We start from the raw sequence: 17169 nt of genomic DNA, 5'->3' as shown, positions 1-17169 counted from the left end.
TATCCTTAGTGAATAATATGGATGAAGGATGATGATACAATGAAGAAATGAAGAAGCCACTTAATCATTTTTTAAAAGACCTAATTTTTTTTTTTTTTTTTTGAATGGCCGCGTCTGCAGCATATGGAAGTTCCCAGGCTAGAGGTCTAATTGGAGCTGCAGTTGCGGCCTGTGCCACTGCCACAGCAACACGGGATCCAAGCTGCTTCTGCAACCTACGCCACAGCTTGTGGAAACACCAGATCTTTAACCTGCTGAGCCAGGCCAGGGATCAAACCCACATCCTCACAGAGACAATGTCAGGTCCATAACCCACTTAGCCACAATGGGAACTTCGTAGGTTTTTGTTTGTTTGTTTGTTTTTACGAGCAGAGCAGTTTTAGGATTTACAGTAAAGTTGAGAGGGAGGTACAGAGATTTCCCTTATGACCCTGCTCCCACACATGTGTAGCCTCCCCCCATCATTAATATCCCTCACCAGAGTGGTACATTGTTTTTACTCAAGGATGAACCTACATTGATATATCATAATCATGCCAAGTCCATGATTTATTTTAGGATTCACTCTTGGTGTACATTCTGTGTATTTGGACAAATGTATAATGAAATATTTATCGTTATAATGTCATTTAGAGTATTTTAACTGCCCTAAAAGTCCCTGTGCTCTTTGTATTCATACCCCCTGCTCCCGTGGCAACCACTGAACTTTTTCTTGTATCCATAGTTTTATCTGTTCCAGAATGTTATATAGTTGAAATCATATAGACATTGAGCCTTTGCATATTGGCTTCTTTCATTTAGTAATATGCATTTAAGTTTCCTTCGTGTCTTTTGATGGCTTAATCCTCACATTGAACAATATTCCACTGTCTGGATGTGTACCACAGTTTATTTATCCATTCGCCTCCTGAAGGACTTCTTTGTTGCTTCTGAGTTTTGGCAGTTATGAATAAAGCTGCCATAAATATCCATGTACAGGTTTTGTGTGGACATAAGTTTTCAGCTTCTTTGGGTAAATAACAAGGAGTACACTTGCTCGATCTTATGGAAAAGGGATGTTTAGTTCTATAAGAAACCACCAAACTATCTCTTCCAAAATGGCTGTACCATCTTGAATTCCTACTGTCCGTGGGTGCTCTGTTGTTAGGGATATCCACATTAAGAATTGTTATGTCTTCTTGGAGAATTGACCTCTTTATCATTACATAATGTCTTCTTTATCCTTCATAACTTTCCTCGCTTTGAAGTCGGCTATGAATGAAATTAATATAGCTACACCTGCTTTCTTAGGGCGTTAGGGTGGTATTTTTTTCTTTGTCCTTTACTTATAGTTTCTTTATATTTAAAGTAGGTTTCTTATAGACAACATATAATTGGATTGTGCTTTTGAGCCACTTTGACAATTGTTTGTTTGTTTCAGGGCTGTGCCTGTGGCATGTGGAAGTTCCCAGGCTAGGGGTCGAATTGGAGCTGTAGCTGCCAGCCTACACCACAGCTACGGCAACATGGGATCTGGGCCAAGTCTGCGATCTACACCACAGCTCACAGCAACTCCAGATCCTTCACCCACTGAGTGAGGCCAGGGATCAATGTGCGTTCTCATGAATGCCAGTTGGATTTGTTACCGCTGAGCCACAATGGGAAATCCAACAATCTATCTTTTAATTGGTACATATAGGCCATTGCGCTTCCAAGTGATTGCAGATATAGCTGGGTTGACATTTACCATATTTGTTACTGTTTTCTTTGTGTTTCCCTTATTCTTTGTTCCTATTTTTGACTTCCACTCTTTTTCTGTCTTTTGTGGGTTTTTTTGTTTTGTTTTGTTTTTTTTCTGGGCATGTCTACAGCATTCAGAATTTACTGGGCCAGGGTTCGAACCTGTGCCATAGCAATAATCTGAACTCCAGCAGTGCTGAGTTCAGTGACTCCTGCTGCTGAGCCACCAGGGAATTTTGTTTTGTGTTTTTAATTGAGCATTTAATAAGATTCTGTTTTCTCTCCTTCCTTCGCACATCAGTTACGCTTTTACTTTTAAACCTTTTATAGTGGTTGCCCTAGTTTGCACTGTACATTTATAACTAATCTAAGTCCATTTTCAAATAACCTGATGCCATTTCATGGGTAATGTGAGTATCTTATAAAAACAAAATAATCCTAATTCCCCTCTCTTATCCCTTGTATCATTGCTATTATTCATATCACTTATACATAAGCACACATAAGCATATATGTATGCATACTTTCTATGTGTGTATATATACCGATGCATACATAAATTAGTGTCTATAATCAAATACACTGTTGCAAATTTTGAACAAACTTAGATAAGTTAAGAATAAGAAAAATACTCTATGCTTCAATAAAATTAAAAAAAATAAAAGAGATGACTGTGATGCAATAAAAAGAATAAGAAAAATAAAAGGTTTCATTGTAATTTCAGTATTCCATCTTTGATGCTCCTTCTTTCTTTATGTAGGTCCAGTTTCTGACCTACATTACTTTCCTTCTCTCTGAAGAACTTCTTTTGACATTTCTTGCAAGGCATGTCTCCTGGCAGTAAATTCCCTCAATATTTATTTTTCTCTTTATCTCTCCTTTTGAAAGATAATTTCTCAGAAATCAAGGTTAGTAGGGCTTTTTTTTTTCAACAGCTTAAGTATCTTGCTTCACTGTCTTCTTGTTTGCATGGTTTCTGAGGAGAAGTCTGATATAATTTTTATCTTTATTTCTCTATAAGAACGTGTTTTTTTCCTCCGGCTTCTTTCAGGAATTTTCTCTTTCATTTTTTATAATTTTAAAGTGGGGCATTTTTCTTGCTTAATGTTCTCTGTGCTTCCTAGTTCTGTGCTTTATTGTCTGGTACTCATTTGAGGAAATGCAGTCATTGTTTTCAGGAATTTCTTCTGTTTCTTTCTTTGTTTCTTCTCCTTCTGGTTTCCCCATTATGCATATGTTATACCTTTTGTAACTGTCCCACAATCCTTAAATACTCTATTCTGGTTTTTTGTTTGTTTGGTTTATTTGTTTGTTTGTTTTCTACAGTGTTTGTCTCTTTGCTTTTCAGTTTTCAAGGACTCTATTGATATATCTTCTGGCTCAGAGAGTCTTTCCTCCAACATGTCCAGTATACTAATAAGCCCATCACAGGCATTCTTTATTTCTGTTACAGTGGGAGTTTTTTATGTATTTTCTAGCCTTTCTTTTTCATTCTTTGTTAGGATTTCCATCTCTCTGCTTACATTGTCCGTTTGTTCTTGCATGCTGCCTGTTTTATCCATTAGAGCTCTTCAACATATTAATTTTTTTTCCCACTGTACAGCAGGGGATCAAGTTATCCTTACATGTATACATTTCCCCCCCCACCCTTTGTTCTGTTGCAACATGAGTATCTAGACATAGTTCTCAGTGCTACTCAGCAGGATCTCCTTGTAAATCTATTCTAAGTTGTGTCTGATAAGCCCAAGCTCCCGATCCCTCCCACTCCCTCCCTCTCCCATCGGGCAGCCACAAGTCTATTTTCCAAGTCCATGATTTTCTTTTCTGTGGAGATGTTCATTTGTGCTGGATATTAGATTTCAGTTGTAAGTGATATCATATGGTATTTGTCTTTGTCTTTCTGACTCATTTCACTCAGTTTGAGATTCTCTAGTTCCATCCATGTTGCTGCAAATGGCATTATGTCATTCTTTTTTATGGCTGAGTAGTATTCCATTGTGTATACATACCACATCTTCCTAATCCAATCATCTGTTGTTGGATGTTTGGGTTGTTTCCATGTCCTGGCTATTGTGAATAGTGCTGCAATGAACATGCGGGTGCACGTGTCTCTTTTAAGGAGAGTTTTGTCCAGATAGATGCCCAAGAGTGGGATTGCGGGGTCATATGGAAGTTCTATGTATAGATTTCTAAGGTATCTCCAAACTGTTCTCCATAGTGGCTGTACCAGTTTACATTCCCACCAACAGTGCAGGAGGGTTCCCGTTTCTCCACAGCCCCTCCAGCACTTGTTATTTGTGGATTTATTAATGATGGCCATTCTGACTGGTGTGAGGTGGTATCTCATGGTAGTTTTGATTTGCATTTCTCTTATAATCAGCGATGTTGAGCATTTTTTCATGTGTTTGCTGGCCATCTGTATATCTTCCTTGGAGAACAGTCTATTCAAGTCTTTTGCCCATTTTTCCATTGGTTGATTGGCTTTTTTGCTGTTGGGTTGTTTAAGTTGCTTATATATTGTAGAGATTCAGCCCTTGTCCATTGCATCATTTGAAACTATTTTCTCCCATTCTGTAAGTTGTCTTTTTGTTTTCTTTTGGGTTTTCTTTGCTGTGCAAAAGCTTTTCAGTTTGATTAGGTCCCACTGGTTTATTTTTGCTCTTATTTCTATTGCTTTGGGAGACTGACCTGAGAAAATATTCATGATGTTGATGTCAGAGAGTGTTTTGCCTATGTTCTCTTCTAGGAGTTTGATGGTGTCCTGTCTTATATTTAAGTCTCTCAGCCATTTTGAGTTTATTTTTGTGCATAACATATTAATTTTGATTGTTTTAAATTCTCCACCTGATAATTCCAACATCCCTGCCCTGTTTGATTCTGATATTTACTCTGTGTCTTCAAATCGTGGGAGGTTTTGCCTTCTGGTTTACCTTGTAATTTTTACTAATAGCTGGATGTGATATACCAGATAAAAAGGAACTTCTGTAGACAGGCCCTTAGTAATGTAATGGTGAGAGAGAAAGTGTTCTGTGGTCCTATGATTGGCTGTCATTCTTTTAGTGAGCTGATGCCTCTGGGCTGGGAATCTCGCAAATGTTATCTCAGGTTTTTCCCTCCCCCTTAGGATGGGACAGAACAATTAGAGTGGACTGAAAGTGGATATTTCCCTTCTTCCAGGTTGGTTAGGCTTTGGTAATACCCCGACAGATTAGGTGCTGACAAACCAGGTTTCCCCTGAAGCCAGGCATTTGTAAAAAGAAGAGTGTTCTCTGGCCTATTTCAGAAGGATTCATTTCCCCCTCCTCCTGCCAGAAGCATGAGGGGATTTTTCTCTGGTTTAATTATGGGACCTGGTCAAGCTCCTAGAGGAAAACCTCACAGTTGTGTGCCCCGTCCCCGAGTTGTCTGTACTGAGTCTCATCAATTACTGTCAGGATTTCCTACCTGGCACTGGTTCTCCAGGTAGTTTGCACTTATGAGGCTCTGCTTCGGGATATGGACTTCACACATCTCTCTCTCTAGGCTCAGAGACAGTGGTTTGGCCTTGTATCCTCCCCCTTCTTATGGATCTAAGAAGAACAATTGATTTTTTTGGTCTCTTCAGATTTTCGGTTGTTGTAAGGATGGAGTGGCAACTTCCTAGCTCCTGAAATAAGAAACTTGCAACTGGAAGCCCACTTAACTTTACAAAGTCACGTTTTCACTGGAAATTATTGTGTATGTACTATATGATCCCCGTTAGTATTCTCCATCTTTCAAATAATACTATTTTATACAGTGTGGGTCAGAGTTTACAGAGTACTTTTACTTATTACCATATTCACTCAGTAAGGTCCTTTCAGTAATTACCATGCTGTCTTCACAACAGCTCTGTAAGGAGGATGTTATCCTTATTTTGCAGATAGGAACTGTTTCAGAGATGTGCACATTGCTTGCTCAAATGCATACAGCTGCTAAGTGGAAATGCAGATCCGAGGCAGTGTTCTTTTCACGACTGGATCTAAGAAGGATAATCACTTTCCAGTCAGCCCTGCTAGCGTTATGCTCTGATTTGCGACAATTTCTTCTATACACTAGTGTTAAAAGTCAAGTCCACTTGCGACTTCTGTCAAGATCACTGGACAGCAGTAACAGGGATAAAATAAATGTTTAGGACACAAATAGCTTACAATAAATTACACTATTTTTTGTAAAAATAAACACTTGTAAAATATCTTGCTTCTGTCATTTAGTTACTTTGATATAGTACGTTTCCCAGGTCTTCCAGTTTGTTACCCATGCAGCTACCTTTACCCCGAGCCTGCCAGAACATTGTGTTTCCATGAGCAGATGAAGTGCTTACACATTCATAGACTGAGACCCAGAATTCAGTTGGGTTCTCTCATTGCTCCAAGCAGATTTCTGCCCTCTCAGCCATGACAACTCAGGCTGGGCTTTGAATACTGATGGCAGGCTTTTTTATTATTAATCAGGGATTTCTGTGAATTAATTTAAGAACATGAGGGACATGGGAGCTTAAAATTAGAATCAAACTTAACATCCTAAATAACATAAAGGGCACTGCTTCATGACATTTAAAGCTCTAGCAAATAAAACAACTTAGTAAGTTTTGATAATGGATTAAAAGTATGTAATCTCAAAGTTAAGTTGCTAGCTAAATACAGCTAAATACTTTTCACTCCTTTTTCAGGAAAACAAAAAAAGTCATTTCCCTACTATAATAAATTGGGTAACAATTATGGTTTTGAAAGGATAGTCAATTCTTCTAAGTGCTTGTCTATCTAATATTTGAACTTGAGCTATTTCACTACTGATTGCCTAAAATTCTTTACGACAGTATATGACTTTATTTAAAATGTTCATCCAGCAGGTTCAACCCAATTTCATTCTCTCCCTGAAATTACTAAAAATTACATTTATTGCACTTAAAAGTCTCTGTGAGAACTTAAAATTCTCTGTAATTATAGTCATAATATGATAAGGCACATTTGCACTTCCTCATGTTGAAATGAACACAATTATTATATTGCCTAAAATCCTTAGGTTTGAATCTATAACTCATAGCACATGAACATGTATATAAATGCCTCTTAAATAAAATATTTATATTTTATAATTAAGTTATTTATTATGTATAAGTATAGTTCCTGGTATGTATCTTTTATTTATTTAAGTTATAATTGCTACTAAAATAGTAAGGCATTTATTTCTAATTTGAGAAAATTACATGGAATTTCCTACTGATAGAGTAATTAGGACATTGTCTATATTTCACATAATAGAAAAAAATTTTGTACTTATACTTACTATTCAGGAAGCTATCTATGTATCAGATGTTTCAAGTTCCAATTTTATAGCATAATTGTGTTCTATGTGCTTATTTTTTTACTTTAAATTAGAGCTTTTATTATATTAATCATTTGCAGAAATATTTGGAAATTGAGCTGTAGGTAATGTGAAGAAATGAGCACCTATAAATTTTTTTTAAATGGTGCTTCAGTTTTTATTTTTGAGCCATATTAATATAATCTTTCACATATGCCACATGTTACAGTTCTTCCAAGAAAATATCTTTTAAGGGGAAAGGATGATTCAGATAATTTGTAAAGAACGCAAGATATGAGCAGAATATTTCTCAATAATCATCAGGCGTATATTATGTCTGTACAATTCTTACCATACATATTATTTCTCAGATCAGTGCCATATACAGTAGACCTTAAATTCATGCTTATTAGTGATACTTGAATAGTATTTCAAACTTGCACATTAATTTTAATTTATTTTAGAACAGATGTAGCAATATAATAATATTTGATATTATTCCAATACAGCTATCTACCATCAAGCATCCAAAAGCATCCACATAATTCACTGGTTTTCCATAGATTCTTATCTCTAAAATTCCTCTTTGTTTTAGTTGTTTCTTTAGTTCTTTCCTTTCTATCTTTTTGAAAGTATAATTTTATACCGTTTTCCATGTTTACTGATTCTTTCAAATGCTTTGAAGAAAGTCACCTTTCCCTTGACTCCATTCCTTTCTGTTCTTACTTTGTTTTAAATCTGTAGCTCATGCCAGAATACGATTTACATGCTTTTGGCTTGAGAAACTGCTGCAAAATCTGGCAAAAGTGACACTATTAACCTAACAAGCAAAAGTTTTAAGAGGCAAAGTCAGTATACTAAGGCTAAATTTATGCTTTTATTTAAGGAAGGAAGGAAAAAATGCATCCTCTTAAATAACTTTCTCTTATATTATTCCAAGTTATTTTGATTGTGAAATTGATTAAAATGTTAATTTGAAGGAGCTTTGTTCATTTACACTACTAAGTGAGAAATGCATTCTCAGCTGTCAAATTATGCTTATTTGTGTTAATAGAGGCAGCACCATTTAAAAATCAAGCCTATGGTAATACTTTACATCAGAAACTCCTTAAGTACAAAATCAGAGAATAGTGAAAGTGCTTTGAATCTTATGAGCTTTGGCAACATATGTTTTTGTTTTTTATTGTAGTGAAATGCACATAAAACCATTTAGATTTAACCATTTTAAAGTGTACGGTTCTGTGGCATTAAGTTCTTTGACATTGTTCAGCCGTTACCACCTCTCAGTTCCCCAGCTTTTTCATCTTCCCCAACTGAAACTCCGTACCCATTAAACACTGACTCCCCATTCCTTCCCCCAGCCCACCGTTCCACTTTCTGTCTCCATGAATCTGACTACTTTAGATACTTCATATAAGTGGAATCATACAGTATTGCTCTCTTGTGACTTCACTTAGCACAGTGTTTTCAAGGTTCGTCCATGTTAAAAATGTGTCAAAATTTCTTTTTTTAAAACTGAGTGATATTTGCATGTGTATAGTGCATTTTGTTTATCTAAATGTCCATCTGTAGACAGTTGGGTTCCTTTCATATTTTGGCAGTTATAAATAGTCCTGCAATGAATGTGGGTGTGCACGTTTTTGTTTGATTTCTTTCCAACACTTTATGAAGAAAAATTTTAAACATACAGAAAAGCGGCAAGAATTTTACAGTGAACATCTAGATTCTACCACTGATACTCTACTGTGCTTGCTTTATCAGTATCTATCCATCTCTCTACCTATCCATCAGTCTGTCTTATTTTTTGTTGCATTTCAGAGTATTTTATAAGTAATGCATTTTCTTCTGAGCGTATCAGCATATTTATCATTAACTAGAGTTCAGTGTTTGGTTTTTCTTTTAGGGTAACATTTATGTGCAGTGAAATGCACAAGTCTTATGTGTACATTCAATTAATTGTGACAAATGCATAAACCTGTGTAACGGAAACAACTATCAAGATATGCCACCCCCAAAAATCCCTCATCCTCCTTCCCTGCTGGTTCTTTCTCCTAATCCTACAAAAGTAACCACTGTTCTGATAATTTTCTACCATGGATTGGTTTTGCTTGTTCTAGAACTTTTAGAAAGAATCATAACATGTTCTTTTTTTGTGTAAGCCTTCTTTCATTTAGTGTAATGTGTTTGAGGTTCATTGATGTCATTGTATAAATCAGTATTTCCTTTATATTGCTGAGTAATATTCTGGAATATGAATATGTTCATTGTATTTATCCATTGTCTTATGATGATCACCTGGCCACCTTATTATTATTACTGAACTCCTTATTACTTATACAAAGTGAAGTAATCTCTCTCTTGCTTATTTCTTTTTTCTTTCTTTCTTTTTTTTTTTTTTTTTTGTCTTTTTGCCTTTTCTAGGGCCGCTCCCGTGGCATATGGAGGTTCCCAGGCCAGGGGTCTAATTGGAGCTGTAGCCACTGGCCTGAACCAGAGCCACAGCAACGTGGGGTCCGAGCCGTGTCTGCAACCTACACCACAGCTCACGACAATGCCGGATCCTTAACCCACTGAGCAAGGCCAGGGATCGAACCTGCAACCTCACCATTCCCAATCAGATTAGTCAACCACTGCGCCACGACGGGAACTCCTCCCTTGCTTATTTCTTTACACTTTACTAACATTACAGCTTAGTAAACACTTATAAAGCAATTTTTTTAAGGAGTATATTTAAAATCCTAAATTCCTTGATAGCCCAGCAACACAATTTCTCTTTACCTTAGATCTTAAACAGTGAAAGGGATCCAGTATTCACTGATTTTAAATGTGTATTAGCGTCCATGCTAGGCACATCTTGAGATCATAAACTGCCTCCCAGTCGTACTGCTAAGTTTTTGAAAGAACATTTGTCGTTTCACTATTCAGAGGGAGGTGGAAGTAGGAGGCATTGTGTACTTTCTGGTAGTTGCAGTTGGGGGAGTTTTCACTAGAGCCAGCTGCTACAGCAGCAGCAGCAAAGGGTAGAACCTACATAGGGATAGGTGAGCAGAGACAGAGACAGTACAGGTTCCTGGTAGCTGATGTCAATCTCCACTTCTATGTAAATTGAAACCCTTTTTTTTCCAGAGAGAAAAATTGAAGTCCACGTGTTTACTGTATTTCATTTATAATTAGATAGTATTATACCATATCCCATCTTTGATAGACCTCTTAGAAACTTAAACGTACCAATTTACCATGTTTTTACCTACCGTATGTATGGTGTATCTGTTCTCAAAATACCGGAAGAACATCAAGACTTGTTTTATAATACCATCTCTTTTATTTGTGATATCCAAGCAAAAATCTAATTTTTAAAAAATTCTGCATGGTATAAGGACAAGTGAACAAGGATATGAAAGAAGCATTTAAAATATTAAGACCCACTCTGTATTTTCCAAGGCATGAAAGTAATACCACTTAATAGGTTAACTGCTACCCTGCACCTTCAAAGCACTTTAGAGTCATTCATCTGTCTGAGGTAGGACGGTATTTGCACCCTTGGTTAATAGATGAGAACTCTTTTCCTCCTCCTGTGTTTTACTGTATTTGAATTCCAGAATTATCCAGAGCACTCCAGACAGTGCTTTTGCCTTCTGGTTGCCTAACAAAGATTCCCTTTAACAATGGCTTTCCCCACTTAGTCCTGGTATATTTTTTCAGAAGTTCTTAAAAGTAGAAGCAAACAAATAAACAACTGTCAGCATTTGTGGTAACAGTAAAAATAAATTTTGCTTGAAAATTTGTGAGAGATTATGTCATTCAGAGAATATTAAACAATTAAAAATAGGTAAAACATCTCACAAGTTTGTATAAAACCTTTAAGCAAATATAATTTTAATGTGTAGCTAATTCATTCTTTTCCTTCTGGAAGAGAAACTATGGAATCCTGTATCTAAAATATTTAATAATTTAATTTGGACCATTGTATTGGTCCAGAAAGAGAAAGAAACCACAGGTGTTTATTTACTGATTTCATCAGTAGGGGTTATGGAGATAGCATCTCTGCAAATTATTGGTTATTTATAACTTGAGCTAATAATCTTAAATTAGAGTGTGTTTACAGGAACTCTATAATTTGAAGTAGAGAGTTTTCACATTCACATACCTGATTGTGTTGGTCTTTGTTCACTTAAATGTAGGACATTTTGGAGTCAAAAATTCCAAAGCCTGGTTTACTTTATCTATGCCTATTTACAAGTATGTTTAATCCTGCCCTTGTTTTTGAGCTTAATACTGCCTAAAAATATTAATCACTAGATGGTCTTAATGTAGCTATATCTTCAGCACTCCTACAGTAAGTCATTGTTAGAGAATTCATTCTAATTCAAGGTTAATTAGTGTACCATTAAAATAATGTGTTACAAAAATTAATTACATTGCAGGTCAAAAAGCCTGTTAAAAAGCATAGTGTAAATGTCTGAGAGCACATCATCCTCCTTAAAACATTGCTATACGAGTGCCACCCTCCTGGAAAATATATCCAAAGTGAAAATCACTATTGAGGTCCAGTCATAGGTGTTTCCCCTAAAGTAAATTTTTGGCACCACATATGGGAAATTTAAAATATAACTGCCCATTAACAGTAAAATGTGTTGCTTGTCTGCTTTCCCCACAGAAACAGCTAAGGATTTATATTTTAGCCTTAGTCGATGTAACCCTGTTGGGTTAAACCTAAGGAGAAATCAGGAATCTGGTTGAGAAATTATCTGTGTATCTTGCAGTAAAAATACTAGATATATTAATGTTTTCTTACTTAACTATTAGGTAGTTCTGGTAGGTGCCCTGTGTAAAGTATATCACACATCATTTTAACTATGTATTAATTCTTGTGAATAATTTAAATAGCTGTAAAATGTACACTTAGAACTAAAAATGATGCAGGCTTTGACATTTTATTTGATTATTGGAATGTAAAAACTGTGAAACAATTACATCGAACCATAGACTATTTTAATATTTGTCCTGTGAGTATTACTAGAATATTTGACTTGTGCCCTAATAAAAGTAAATCAGTACACACTAGAGCTAGAGAAAATTTAATATAGGAAACTCTCTTCTCTAAAATACAGTTTTTACTTGGCTTTTAGAATTGTCTCCAATTTAAAAAATTCTTAGTGGGCTCTGAACAAGGTAGTGTTGCTGCTGCAAGTTGTGAGTGATTTGCCCACATTTAAAAATTTTATGCTTCCCTTCCTCTTTGGATCTTGTGCAAGCCTGTTACAAAGCAGATATTCACGAGTAAGTAAAAATAAATTGAGCAAATGAAAGAAAAAGAAAAGGACAATTTGTAAAGAAGTTGTCTTGACTTTGGGTTTTTGTTTGTTTGTTTCAAGAATAGTTCCTGATTTAATTAGTTGAACTAATAGGTACGTGAAGAGAGTCTGAAAGATGAAGTGTAGTGGGTTTAGGAAAGCTTTCTTGAAAGGTGCTCTTTATTTTAAAGCCCTCTTTGTCCCAGCTTATGTGGCTTAAATCTTCTCTACGATAACATAAAGCAGGGATTTTAACTTAATATGGGAAAACATTCCATCTTTAAAAAAATTACAACATCACCACCTTCAAAAGGTAGTGTTAAGCCATGCATCACTCATTGCTTCAGAAAAGCCTTAGCTTTGGGAGTTTTGTTATTCTTTGGACCAAGTAGTCTTTTTTCGTTAACTAAACCAAGATTTTCTGGCTGTGGAGAAAAGAATTAACGTATCGGAAGTAACTGTTCATCTTTGTAGACAGTGGTTAAAATTAATGTTTCATATTTAGTGCTGTGTCTCCTAACAGTTAGTCATCTGTTCTGTTTTACGAGTGGCTTTCATATTCAACATTTGAAGTAAACACTGGTAGACTGTACTAAAATTTTGGGGATATCTCAGGGTATAAATTTGGAATAGGAAGCAGAAATGCTTAGTTTCAAAGTGATTAGATTTTCTTACATATTAAGGAATAAACTAGTAAATTTAGACATGGCATTTAGATTATGATCTCTCCCTAGGCTTAACTACTGATTTTTTTAATCCATAAGATTTTTTTTTTTTTACCAGAAGTGGATATAACAATTTAAAACTCTATTTTACAGTTATAAAGTACTTTGAAATTTGCAAAGCATTATCTTATAGCTCATTCATTCAAGAAGTATTGTTGGTATTATTGTTAGTATTATCCTTGTTCCCACTCTGTGGATGAGGAAACGGATCAGGCTGGAGAAAGTCATTGGGCTAGTGCGTAATGGATTCCAGAAGTAGAATTCAGGATTTCCAGTTCATTTCCAAAGTCTGTGCTTTTCTCACAGAGCATTTTATGTGAATCAAAAAACCTACATTTTTTACATATTTCTGTATCTTTCTTAAGACGTATCTTTTATATGGCCCCACAAATGGATTAACAAAGTCATGTGTCTTTTTCTATGTTTTTTAGGGCAGAGCTCTACTCCATTGGGCTTGTGATCGAGGACATAAGGATCTAGTCACAGTCTTGCTGCAATATAGAGCTGATATTAACTCTCAGGTAAGAGTGATGAAAAGGGAGCTTTTTTAAAACATTGGGGTAAAATCCACATAAAGTAAAATTTACCGTAATAATAATTTTAAAGTATAGAATTTTAAAGCGGCATTAATATATTTAACAGCGTGGAACCATCTACTATCTTGTCCTGCAACATTTCATCACCTCAGAAGGACGCTTTGTACCCATTAAGCAATCACTCCCTATTTCCCCCTTTCCCCAGACTTTGGCAACTACCGATCTGCTTTCTGTTTCAGTGGATTTGCCTATTCTGGATATTTTATATAAATGGGGTCATAAAATCTGTGGCCTTTGTGTCTGGCTTCTTTCACTTGGCATATTTTCAAGGAGTATCCATTTTGTAGCCTGTAAGAGTACTTCTTTCCTTGTTATGGCTAATTTCCCTTGTATAGATCACCTTTTTATCAGTTCATAAGTTGATGAGCAGTTGAGTTGTTTTCACCCTTTGGCAATTTTGAATGATTACTATTAACAGTTTGTGTCCATGTTTTTGTTTAAACATTTGTTTTCGGTTCTTTGGTTATGTACCCAGGAGGAGAATTTAAGTTTATGGTAATTTGACGTTTAGCTTTTAGGGATCAACCTCCAAACTGTTTTCCGTAGGAGCTACACCATTTTACTTTCTCACCAGTAATGCACGGGTTTCTTCACCAGCACTTACTGTTTTCCTTTTTAGTAGCCATCCTGGTAGGCATGAAGTGATAACCTCATCACGGTGTGATTTTGATTTGCGTTTCCCTGATGACTAATGATGTTGAGCATCTTTTCATGTGTTTGTTGACTATCTGTGTATATTCTTTGGAAAAATGTCTATTCAAGTGTTTTCCCCCTTTTTACACGAAATTGGCTTTTACATTTAAGATGTAAAATTCTTTATATATATTCTGGGCATTAGACCATCATCAGATATATGATTTGCAAATATCTTCTTCCTTTCTGAGGACTGTCTTCTCACTTTTTGGTAGTGTCCTTTGGTGCACATAAAGTTTTTGATTTTGATGAAGTCCAGTATATCTGTTTTCTTTTGGTTGCTTGTGCTTTTGGTGTCATACCTAAAAAATCATTGCCAAATCCAAGGTCATTAATATTTACTTCTATTTTTCCTTCCTTCCTTTCTTCCTTCCTTTCTTCCTTCCTTCCTTCCTTCCTTCCTTCCTTCCTTCCTTCTCTCTCTCTTTCTGATTGTGGCAAAATATGCACAACATAAAATTTACCACTTGAACCGTTTTTAAGTGTACAGTTGGGTGGCATTAAGTACTTTTACATCATTCAGCTATTGCCACCATTCATCTCCAGAACTTTTTCATCTTCTCTAGTTGAAACTCTGTGTTCATAGCTAACTCCCCATTCCCCTGTCCCTCCAGCCCCTGGCAACCACCAGTCTACTTTCTGTCTCCAGGAATTTCACTACTCTAGATACCTCATATAAATGGAATTATACAATGTTTATCCTTTTGTGCCTAGCTATTTCAGATAATGTCTTCAGCGTTTATCCATGTTGTAACATATGTCAGAATTTCTTTCCTTTTTATAACTAAACAGCGTGGCATTGTATGTATATACCTTATCTTGTTTATCTAAATAACCCATCTGTAGACACTTATATTTCATCTTTTGGCTATGTTGATTAATACTTCCAGGATATGGGTAAAAAATGTGTTTGGATCCTTGTTTTCACTTCTTTTGAGTATATACCCAGCAGTGGAATTGCTGGATCTTGTGGCAGTTCTTGGTTTAATGTTTTAAGGAGTCACCATACCATTTTCCACAGTGGTTGCACCATTTTACCTTCCCATAATCAATGTACAAGTGTTCCAGTTTTTCCATATCCTTATCAATACTTGTTGTTGTCTGTATTTCTGATATTGGCCATCCCAGTGGGTATGAAGTAGTATCTCATTGTGGTTTTGGTTTGCACTTCCCTAATAATTAATGACATTGAACGTTATTAGTGTTGAACAATCTTTATTGTCCATTTGATTATCTTCATTGGAGAAATGTCTCTTCGTGTCCTCTGCCCAATCTTTAATTGGATTGTTTGGAGTTTTTTGTTAGGTTGTAAGAAGTCTTCATTCTGGATATCAATCCCTTATCAGCTATGTAATTACAAATATTTGTCTTCCATTCTATGGGTTGTCTTTTACTCTACTGATAACAGTGTCCTTTGGTGCACAGGAGTTTTAATTTTTGTTTGTTTGTTTATTTGTTTGTCTTTTTGCCTTTTCTAGGGCCACTCCTGCGGCATATGGAGGTTCTCAGGCTAGGGGTCTAATCGGAGCTGTAGCTGCCGGCCTACACCAGAGCCACAGCAATGTGGGATCTGAGCCACGTCTGCAACCTACACCACAGCTCACGGCAACGCCGGGTCCTTAACCCACTGAGCCAAGGGCAGGGATCGAACCTGCAACATCATGGTTCCTAGTCGGATTCGTTAACCACTGTGCCACGATGGGAAGTCCACAGCAGTTTTAAATTTAGATGAGGCTCAGCTTACCAACTTTTCCTTTTGTTGCCTGTGTTTTTGGTGTCATAGTCACGAAATCATTGCCAAATTTTGTGGTTTGAAGCTTTTTCATATGTTTTAAGAGCTTTATGATTTTAGCTCTGTCTTTAGATCTTTGACCCAATTTGAGCTAATTTTTTGTATATGGCATAATGTGGTCCAATTTCATTTTTGCTTGTGGATATTCAGTTTTCCCAGCACATTTGTTGAGAACACTGTCCTTTTTTCATTGAATGGCCCTGACACACCTGTAAAAAATCATTTGATCATATATACAAGGGTCTGAGCTTTCTATTCTGTTCCATTGGTCTTTTTGTCTGTCATTATGCCAGTACTACACTGGTTTGATTACTGTAGGTTTGTAGTAAATTTGGAAATCAGGAAATGTGAGACTTCCAACTTTTTCTTTTTCAAGATTTTTTTGTTTATTCTTGGTCCCTTGAGGTTTCATAGGAATTTTAGGATGGATTTTTCTATTTCTACAAAAACGTCATTGTAGTTTTGATAGAGGTTGCACTGAATCTGTCATCAACTTGGGGAGCACAGATTTCCCTTGTTATCTGAAAGTAGAGCATTTGTATGAAATTTTTGTAAGCCAAAATGATGTAAAGTGAAAAAACAGTTTCCTTAAGACATATCTTGCTAACAGATGCACAAAATAAACTGATGCTTGCAGACAAAGGTTATGGTGGCTACATGCTGAGGTGCAGAGTGTAGTTCCTGGAGAAGGCAGGGGGCGGCGCCGCTCTTGGTGCTCAGGGTGCAACGCTGCCTCTACAATGGCTGGCTGAAAACAGAAGCTGATTGCTAGTTTGTTTTTTTGCCTCTTTTTGTAAAAGCAAAAATCCTCTTTGTTTTAGTTAGCAAAAACAGGTACTCATATCGGTCTTTAGTAAAAGTGAGATGGCATAAAGCAAACTTTTGAAAAGCAGAGGGTACCTGTATTGTCATCTTAACAATGGTAAACCTTCAGATAAATTGAATTGCTTTTATTTGTGTCTCTAATTTTTTTCAGCAACATTTTAGAGTTTTCAGTGTACAAATTCTTTGGCTTCCTTGGTTAA

General features: G+C 36.1%; 1 protein-coding gene across 7 annotated transcripts in view; it reads left to right on the top strand.

The window, feature by feature from the left end:
• Positions 1 to 17169, top strand: part of ACBD6 (acyl-CoA binding domain containing 6) — a 202982-nt gene that overhangs the window by 91462 nt on the left and 94351 nt on the right. For 6 of the 7 annotated variants that reach the window (XM_003130348.5, XM_013989658.2, XM_003357562.4 and 3 more), the window contains exon 6: positions 13495 to 13584. In XM_003130348.5, coding sequence (XP_003130396.2) covers positions 13495 to 13584 — 90 coding nt within the window. Of the gene's footprint in view, positions 1 to 13494; positions 13585 to 13705; positions 14614 to 17169 lie in introns of those variants that run through there. The other variant, XM_013989657.2, reaches the window with a different exon arrangement.

This window comes from Sus scrofa, chromosome 9 (assembly GCF_000003025.6).
Source record: "Sus scrofa isolate TJ Tabasco breed Duroc chromosome 9, Sscrofa11.1, whole genome shotgun sequence".
In the NCBI taxonomy this organism is placed as follows: domain Eukaryota; kingdom Metazoa; phylum Chordata; class Mammalia; order Artiodactyla; family Suidae; genus Sus; species Sus scrofa.
This window is presented reverse-complemented; position numbering and strand designations above follow the sequence as displayed.